At 35.6% G+C, this 9,301-nt stretch overlaps 1 protein-coding gene across 1 annotated transcript; it reads left to right on the forward strand.

The window, feature by feature from the left end:
- Positions 1–436: 436 nt before the first annotated feature.
- LOC110668426 (protein NRT1/ PTR FAMILY 5.10-like) lies at positions 437–7,214 on the forward strand. The gene is made up of 4 exons (XM_021829638.2): positions 437–783; positions 856–1,073; positions 1,932–2,479; positions 6,204–7,214. Exons 1-4 carry the CDS (start codon positions 633–635, stop codon positions 7,006–7,008), a joined length of 1,722 nt encoding a protein of 573 aa, XP_021685330.2. The 5' UTR covers positions 437–632; the 3' UTR covers positions 7,009–7,214.
- Positions 7,215–9,301: the final 2,087 nt, after the last annotated feature.

The following is a 9,301-nucleotide window of genomic DNA, read 5'->3' on the forward strand; positions in this document are numbered from 1 at the left end:
TTATTATTAACCTTATCACTGCCACCACTGGGCAATCCTAAATATAATCATGTAGATTTCATTAGGGTATCTTTTATATTTTTTTGAGCATTGAGAAGTAAATGGATTAAAGAGAGATACAATAGAGACCTTAGAAAGCAATCTGCTCATTTTACTATTTTTTTATGTCCCAAATTATTAATTTATTAATTTATTAATATACTGTTATTTAATAATACATTGAAAAAGTTAAATTTATTAATTTAAAAATGATTTTTAATAGAATAATATAAATAAAATATTATTAAAAAAATTGAAAAAATATTATTATATTAACTATATAAAGGGTTCATCACTGACGCATGTACGTACATTCATCACTACCATTTCACCTCCCAAACACACCGATACGGCGATGACAATAATTGCAACAGCATTTAGCATTGAAAATGTTATTCTCTTGGTTTGAACCTATTCATTTGCTCAACTGTTAACTCATCACTATGAACTGACAGAAAGACAAAAAACACTTTAATTAAAATATAAGTGGAATAAAAAGCTCAGAATTTAAAATTGAAATGATTACTCTCGGCTGTTTTCTAACAATTGATTAATTTACAAGGTTGCTGTTTTACCTTCACAGTTCTGAGATAATGGCCATCATAAGCGTTTCCGGTTCGGATTCACCAGAAAGCATCCAAACTCCTCTCCTACACGGCGTCGTTCAAGGATCCGTTGATTACAAAGGCCTCCCTATCTACAGATCAAATTCCGGCGGGTGGAGATCAGCGTCTTTCATATTAGGTTCTGAAAAAAAAAATAATTTAAGAACGTAGGTGCTAAATATCAGATATTAATTAGTTGATTTTGGGACAGGGATGGAATTTGCAGAGAGGTTGGCGCACTACGGAATAGCATCGAATCTAATTACGTATTTGACAGGGCCGCTCGGTCAGTCGACGGCGACTGCGGCCGAGAACGTGAACGCTTGGACCAGAGCGTCTTTTTTATTTCCTTTAATTGGTGCTTTTGTTGCTGATTCTTTTCTCGGAAGATATCGTACCATCGTCGTTTCCTCTCTGATCTGCATTTTGGTAAATTCCTCTCTAATTTTTTCTACAAATATTAATTAATAAAATCACAAATGTTTTTTCTTAGATTTTCATAGTACTAAATAGTCGTTTCTTTCAGCCAGTAATAATAATAGTAGCAGTAGTTTCTTTTGTTTACAAATATAAATAACATTACTAATTTTTCAAGTACTCTGCATGATAGTTTACTAATAATATCGGATCATAATCAATCCAATTTGCTTCCATCATATATTTATAGAGAAGGAAAATGGCTATTAATGAGTTTTAGCCACTTGTAAGGTTAAGAATGAGATTTTGTTTTTTTTGAAATTTAGAATGAAAATTTTTCTTTTTTCGAAATTAAGAATGAGAAGTTATTTCATAGTAATTTCTAATAAAACAAATTGATGACAAAAAAAAACCCTCCATATTTCAACAATCTTTATTTCAAGTGGGGTTATTGAATTCTTTGCCAAACGCGGCCTATTATAAATTCGAGGCATGATATTTATAGTGAAATTTACATATAAAATATACAGGACTTGCATAATTATATCTTGTCTTGTAAGTAAGCTTTTTCCTTAATTTGTTATTACTGTTTCTATTGAGTTATGAGTTTTGTTCCTAGGACAGCCAACATGCATGGGGGCTCATCATTTAGCTAATCACTCTAACATTGATGATGGTTGTGGCAGTTCGGATTGAGGAAGTTGTGTCAGTTTGCATTGAGGAAGTGCCTGATTCTATATGGCCTTTCATTTTATCTGCAGTTTCCTCCTTTTCTGGGTTAATAAAATTTCAGTTTTTTTTACCCTAAAATATAGAGTAAGTAATGGATTTGGTTTTTAAGCATATGCCACGATTTGAATTTTCTCACAGGGTCTTGGCTTGCTGACTATGTCGGCTACAATTTCTTCTTTCGGTGCTTCTAATTGCCCAAGCACCAATACTTCGACAGCTTGTTCTCCTAGCCCATTTCAAGTAGTTTTCTTCTTCTTTTCTCTATATTTGGTAGCTTTTGGACAAGGTGCGTACAAATCTTGTGTTCAGGCTTTTGGAGCAGACCAATTTGATGAAAAAGACCCTGGGGAACACATTGCCAAAAGCTCGTTCTTCAACTGGTGGTATTTTTGTCTGTGTTCGGGCATCTTATTAGCACGACTGTTCTTAGTCTACATACAAGACAACCTTAATTGGACCTTTGGATTTGGAATCCCATGTATTGTGATGGTCATTGCACTATTCATCTTCTTACTTGGAAGTAAGACGTATCGCTATATTGTCAAGGTGGAAGAAAAAAGTGCATTTCAAAGAATTGGACAGGTTTTTGTTGCAACCGTTAGAAATTGGCGATCTTCTTGTTCTGCAATAGCCTTGGAGGAAGAATCTTGTGGATCACTCCCTCACCGTAGTTCTGAGCAATTCAAGTAAGATAAATAAGCTTCTACTCTCTGAAAATTAAAAGTTCTTAAGTGAATACAAGCGCATCAACATGTCTTGAAGATCTTAATATGCAAAGGGCTGAACATTTAGTGTTCACAGCTCCTTCTAATTTCTTTATAATTTCTTTTGTAGTCATGTTTATAATTAGTCACCCTATCCTAGTAGATACGGAACTCTAGTCGTCAATGCCTCCAAACCAAATAAGTCAACTAAAACTGAGATATGTGTTGATAACCAGTGGAGACAAAGGCCCTGATATGTCTTTCTCCTGTAAACCAGGACACAATGTAAAATTATCCAACTTACAAGTTCAAAATATTGGATTGAAAGGACAGTAAATTTTAGTTGTTTCAGTACATCCAAGGCCCTTCTAAAATAGCAAATTTGGTCTTCTTATATGCCAGGTTCAACTCCGCCTAAGTAGTTTGCGCTTAGCCGGTCACAAGCCCGGATAAAGGAGGAGGGTTGCGGTAGGTGACAACCAGCGTAAAAATTTCGTCACACCCTATGATATAGATTCAAATGATATAAACGTTGGGGCGTCCTCTACTAACGACGCGCTACATCGGAGCCCGGGTGTAGTGATAAATATGCAAGGGTGTAGGGCGTTCACCGAAAGCGACGCGCCATGCCGGCGCCCGGGTGTGGTGTTAAGTGAGCAAGGGTTCCCACATCATGGACGGGTGTGGGTAAAGAAGTTAGTCCATAAGACAGATAATAGAACAAATAGTGGAACAGAACACAAGATAGACATAGAAAATAATAGAAGATATCATAGAAGGAGACCAATTAGGAAGGAGCAGGATAGGAGGAGGATCAGGGTTGGTACTTGGAATGTTGGATCACTTACAGGAAAATTAATGGAGCTTGTGGATACCTTGGAAAGGAGAAGGGTGAATTTTGCTTGCATTCAGGAGACTAAATGGGTAGGAGAGAAAAGTAAGGAAGTGGGTAATTCAGGGTACAAATTGTGATTTACCAGAAAGGAGAGAAACAAGAACGGAGTGGGTATAATCATAGACAGAACATTGAAAGACGCAGTAGTAGCTGTGAAAAGAGTAGGAGATAGAATTATACTAGTAAAGCTAGTACTAGACGGAGAAACAATAAATATAGTTAGTGCTTATGCCCCACAAATAGGACTAGACAGTGAGAGTAAACAAAAGTTTTGGGAAGATATGGATGATTTAATGCAAAGCATACCGAATGAAGAGAATGTTTTCATTGGTGGAGATTTGAATGGACATGTAGGAAGTGATAGGCAAGGTTATGAGAATGTTCATGGAGGTTTTGGTTTTGGCAGTCGAAATGAGGAGGGAAAAAGCATCCTGGATTTTGCTATGGCATACGACCTAATACTAGCAAATACATACTTTATAAAAAGAGAGTCACATGTAGTGACTTTCAAAAGTGGGCAACATAGAAGCCAAATCGACTTCTTCTTAACTAGGAAGAGAAATAGAGCTCTATGTAAGGATTGCAAGGTCATTCCAGGAGAGGCTTTAACAAGTAAACATCGGTTAGTGGTCTTGGATGTCAAGTTTAGGAATAATTCAAATAAGGTCAGAAGAAATAGTGTAGCTCGAACAAAGTGGTGGGAGTTCAAAGGAGTAAAGCAAGTGAAGTTCAAAAATGAGCTTCTTGAGTCCGAAGTATGGAAGCTAGATATGGAGGCCAATGATATGTGGATACAGATGGCATCAAAGATTAGAGAAGTAGCTAGAAAAGTACTTGGGGAGTCTAAAGGACATGGACCACCCTCAAAAGAGAGATGGTGGTGGAATGAGGAAGTACAAAAGGCAGTGAAGAGAAAAAGGGAATGGTATAAGAAATTACCTAAATGTGATAATAATGAGGCATATGAACAGTACAAGATAGCAAAGAAAGAGGCAAAAAAGGCAGTTAGCCAAGCAAGAGCACAGGCCTTTGAAAAGTTATATGAGAAACTTGGAACTAAAGAAGGGGAGAAATATATTTATAGATTAGCAAGGAGTAGAGAAAGGAAATGTCAAGATCTCAATCAAGTCAGGTGCATTAAGGATAAAGAAGGAAAAGTGTTGGTGAAAGATGAGGACATTAAAGAAAGATGGAGAAAGTATTTTAATGATCTCTTTAATAATAGTCAAAATGGAAATAGCGTGAATATAGATTATAAAACAATAGAAAAGAATGTAAATTATACTAGAAGGATTAGATCTTTAGAAGTAAAGGAAGCACTTAAGAGAATGAAAGTAGGTAAAGCTTGTGGACCATGAAATACCAATTGAAGTGTGGAAGTATTTGGGAGATATGGGAGTGGCATGGTTAACTAAATTATTTAATAAGATTCTAAACTCAAAGAAAATGCCTGATGAATGGAGGAAGAGTATTTTAGTACCTATTTTTAAAAATAAGGGAGACATACAAAGTTGCTCAAACTATAGGGGAATTAAACTCATGAGCCATACTATGAAGTTGTGGGAGAGAGTTGTGGAGCATCGACTACGTCATGATACTTCTATCTCTCTCAATCAATTTGGTTTCATGCCTGGTCGTTCAACTATGGAAGCGATCTTTCTCATTAGAAGCTTGATGGAGAAATATAGAGATGGGAAGAAAGATCTACACATGGTTTTTATTGATTTGGAGAAGGCTTATGATAGTGTTCCAAGAGAGGTCTTATGGAATGCGTTAGAACAAAAGAGGGTATCTATTAGGTATATACAAGTATTGAAAGATATGTATGAAGGAGCAACTACTATTGTGCGCAAAGTGGGAGGGGACACAAGAGATTTTCCGATCTCAATTGGATTACACCAAGGATAATCCATAAGCCCTTACCTTTTACATTAGTTTTAGATGAACCATGAAACATATACAAGAGAGTATTCATTGGTGCATGATGTTTGCGGATGATATTATTCTGATAGATGAGACACGAGAAGGAGTCAATAGGAAGCTAGAACTTTGGAGAAGTACTCTAGAGTCAAAGGGTTTTAAGTTAAGTAGAACGAAGACAGAATACATGCATTGCAAGTTCAGTGAAGGCCAAACTGGTGATAGGGAAGGAGTTAGTTTGAATGGAGTGGCACTGTCCCAAAGTAATCACTTTAAATATCTAGGCTCAGTCCTTCAAGTAGATGGGGGATGTGAGGAGGATGTTAGTCATAGGATTAAAGCCGGATGGTTGAAGTGGAGACGTGCCACGGGAGTTTTATGTGATCGTAAGATTCCCAATAAATTAAAAGGAAAATTTTACCGTACAGCCATACGACCGGCTATGCTATATGGTAGTGAGTGTTGGGCACTGAAAGAGTCGTATGCATCTAAGATAAGAGTTGCAGAGATGAGAATGTTAAGGTGGATGAGTGGCCATACTAGACTAGATAAAGTCCGTAATGAAAGTATTAGAGAAAAGGTAGGAGTGGTGCCAATTGAAGATAAGTTGAGAGAAGGGAGATTGAGGTGGTTTGGTCATGTGAAGCGTAAACATACGGAGGCTCCAGTTAGACAAGTAGAGCACATTAGGCTAGAGGATAGAAAGAAAAAAAGGGGTAGACCTAAATTGACTTGGAGGAGAGTAGTACAGCATGACTTAGAAGTATTACACATTTCTGAGGATTTAACCCAAAATCGTTCAGAGTGGAAAAAGCGAATCCATATAGCCGACCCCAAATTTTTGGGATAAAAGATTAGTTGAGTTGAGTTGAGTTGAGTTGTATATGCCAGGTTCCTTGACAAAGCCCTGTTTGTTCCAAATGACTCAAAGGAGCGTGAGAAGGTGTGTAGCCTTAGTGAAGTTGAAGAAGCTAAGGCAATACTTAGGCTTGTTCCCATATGGGCTTTATGCTTGTTATTTGGTGTTGTGGATGTACAGTTCCCAACTTTATGTACTAAGCAAGGAGCAACTATGGATAGATCAATTGCACCAGGTTTCGATATACCACCAGCTTCATTTCAATCTATTGCCACCCTTTCTGTTGTTACATTCATTCCAATCTATGACCGCATCATTGTTCCCTTGGCAAGGGATTTAACCAGGGAACCTTCTGGCATTACAATGCTTCAAAGGATTGGAACTGGGATGTTTTTTTCTGCCCTGAGTATGGCAATTGCTGCTATAGTTGAGATGAAGAGGCTTGCAGTCGCTCGTGAATATGGACTAGTTGATAAGCCAAATGAGACACTTCCAATGAGCATTTGGTGGCTGGTTCCTCAATACATCACGGATGGAGTTGCTCATGCATTGACCGCGGTTGGTATGCAAGAATTCTTCTATGATCAGGTTCCCAGAGAATTAAGAAGTGTGGGTCTTTCTCTCTTTATCAGCGCCATTGGCGTAGGAAGCTTGATTAGCAGTTTTCTCATCTCTATCATCGAGATAGTCACTGGAGGGAAAGGTCGTGATAGTTGGTTTGCTAATAATCTGAATCGAGCTCATCTTGATTACTTCTATTGGCTACTAGCTGGACTAGGCACACTACAATTGGTTGCTTACTTGTATTTTGCAAAAAAATTTGTAAATAAAAGGTGAGGCACAAAAGTAAATGCGGTGTTCACCATAAACCTAATGGGATTCTATTATTAAATATATAGATTTTACATAATTATGTTTTAAATTTATGATAAATTAAGTTTAAATAAGAATTTTTCTAGAGGTATCCTAATAAATGTGTATATGTAATATTGATATTATCATGTCATGTATAAATGGAAATTGTTGCCAATTTGTAAAATTTTCAGTTCGTCTCCATTCAGATGCATGGCTGCAATCCTGGAAACCCAAGTCCATTGTTCAGTTGGGATATTCTTTAGCTTACGTGCCTGGAAATTCAGGATTACAAATCATAATTCATCACTCTTCGCACCTTATGCTTTTAGCTTGCTTTAGGTTAACACAATTTACGAATTTGTTGCAAATTTGTTTAATAATCAAAATTAAAATAAGAATGCTCATGTGGCAATTAATTAAAATAATGTTTTTAAATAAGAAAATTCCCATAATTTCAATTAAAATATTACTTTTAAAATTTTTCCACATAATTAAAAAATAATATTTTTTGTCCTAATTAAATGCCACATAAATACCTTCAACTTAAAATTTAATTATTAAATAAAATTATAATTAATCTTTAAAAATTAGATTAAATTAATAAAATTAAGGGGATTTTATATAATCATAAATTTTATATTTCAATTCTGTTAGATAATTTCACAACTCATAGTTTGAGTTGAATTTCAAGATTTGTTTAAACTGTATTAAGGTGTTACGACTCAAATTCTAAGCCAGACCGGTATTAAAACTTGGGTCAGTATAAGGCCTTTAAAGCCTGTAGTAAACCTAACTATCCCTAGCCCAACCATAAAGTCCATAACTATAGTCCAAATTTAAAAAATCAAACAGACAGAATCCGACCATAAATTGGACTACCCAAGATAGAGTAGTAACTCACCCAACTTGTAAACACAAAAATAATCCAATTTGGGGAGCTCAACTCACCTTTATAATTCTCAAAACAATAAATAATCAAATAAGAGCTTGACTCTCTTATCCAAAGTGGATACTCATCTCATACATTCTAACATATTCATATAATAGGTTTTCAACTTTAAAAGAAATAAATTATTATAGTCCCGACACAATTAGAACACTACTAGCACATGTGAAGTTCTTGATTATAATTCAAGGAAATAAAATACAAATAAACTGCTGCTGTATAAACTTGTGAGAAAGGAAACAGGTTATTCCCAAAAGGAGCCCACCTGTCACTTGAGGAAAAAATAGTTGAACAGGGGGTGAGCGTCCGACTCATATAGTAAGATATTAATTTTAAATACAATTTCTATAACTATCTAGAACTAATGCATTGTCAGGATATGAAATACATCATAGTCACATAATATTAAACAATTCAAATAATATTCACATAAAAGATAATTTGGAGCACTCACACACCTGTGTGTCACATCAATATGTATATATATATGGGAGCTAATTCTCTATACAGCTCTCTCTTAATTTCAATACCTGCCAACGAGATCAACTCGAGCCGAATTTTTGCTTAATAATTCACATGCAGGGGTCAACGAGATCAACTCAAAGCTGTATTCACTCTGACTTATCCACAAAAAGGATCAGGTCTCAACGAGTCAAGCTTCAGCCGCGACTACCCGTCCTACCCATATCTATAATCACACCACACGCACGCCGACACACGCACACAGCTCCAAATTACCTTAAGGCGACATTTACAATAGTCTCATCAAATAAAAATGTAATATAAGGCGTGCGTAATATTTAACTGCATAAATATATTTATAAGTGAATGCATAAGCATGTCTTGAATATATAATAATATTAAAATTACAAATAAAATCAATATCTATTCACAGATTATTCAAATGTCACTGGAGCGATTGAGAATATTAGAAAGATTAACTCGAATCACCTAAATAATTATATTCAAGAAATTTATCAATATTAACTCAAAATAAAAAACTAAAGAGCCTAACACACTCTAGGTTTATGCTGGAAATCCAACAAAATTTCTCTAGTACCTAGGATCTACCCAACCTACAAAATAACTCAATTAATACTCAATCCAAAAGGCCTTAGGCCCACAATACAATAACTACACAATGTCCCTCCTGGACTTGGCAAACTAGTTAATTCTCACATAAAAAAATTATTTAAATATTCAGGACATTACATTCTTTCCTCCTTATAGAAAATTCATCCTCCAATTTTTATACAAGGCAGAACAAGTATACTGAGTTACATACTAAACAAGTATGAGTACGTGTTGTGCATATCCTACTTAAACTCT

Source organism: Hevea brasiliensis, chromosome 12 (assembly GCF_030052815.1).
Source record: "Hevea brasiliensis isolate MT/VB/25A 57/8 chromosome 12, ASM3005281v1, whole genome shotgun sequence".
NCBI lineage: Eukaryota > Viridiplantae > Streptophyta > Magnoliopsida > Malpighiales > Euphorbiaceae > Hevea > Hevea brasiliensis.

Coding starts and splice junctions, on each gene's coding strand:
- LOC110668426 (XM_021829638.2), top strand. CDS start 633: ATGGCCATCATAAGCGTTTCCGGTTCGGATTCACCAGAAAGCATCCAA. Junction 784..855: donor ATCAGCGTCTTTCATATTAG/GTTCTGAAAAAA, acceptor ATTTTGGGACAG/GGATGGAATTTGCAGAGAGG. Junction 1,074..1,931: donor CCTCTCTGATCTGCATTTTG/GTAAATTCCTCT, acceptor ATTTTCTCACAG/GGTCTTGGCTTGCTGACTAT.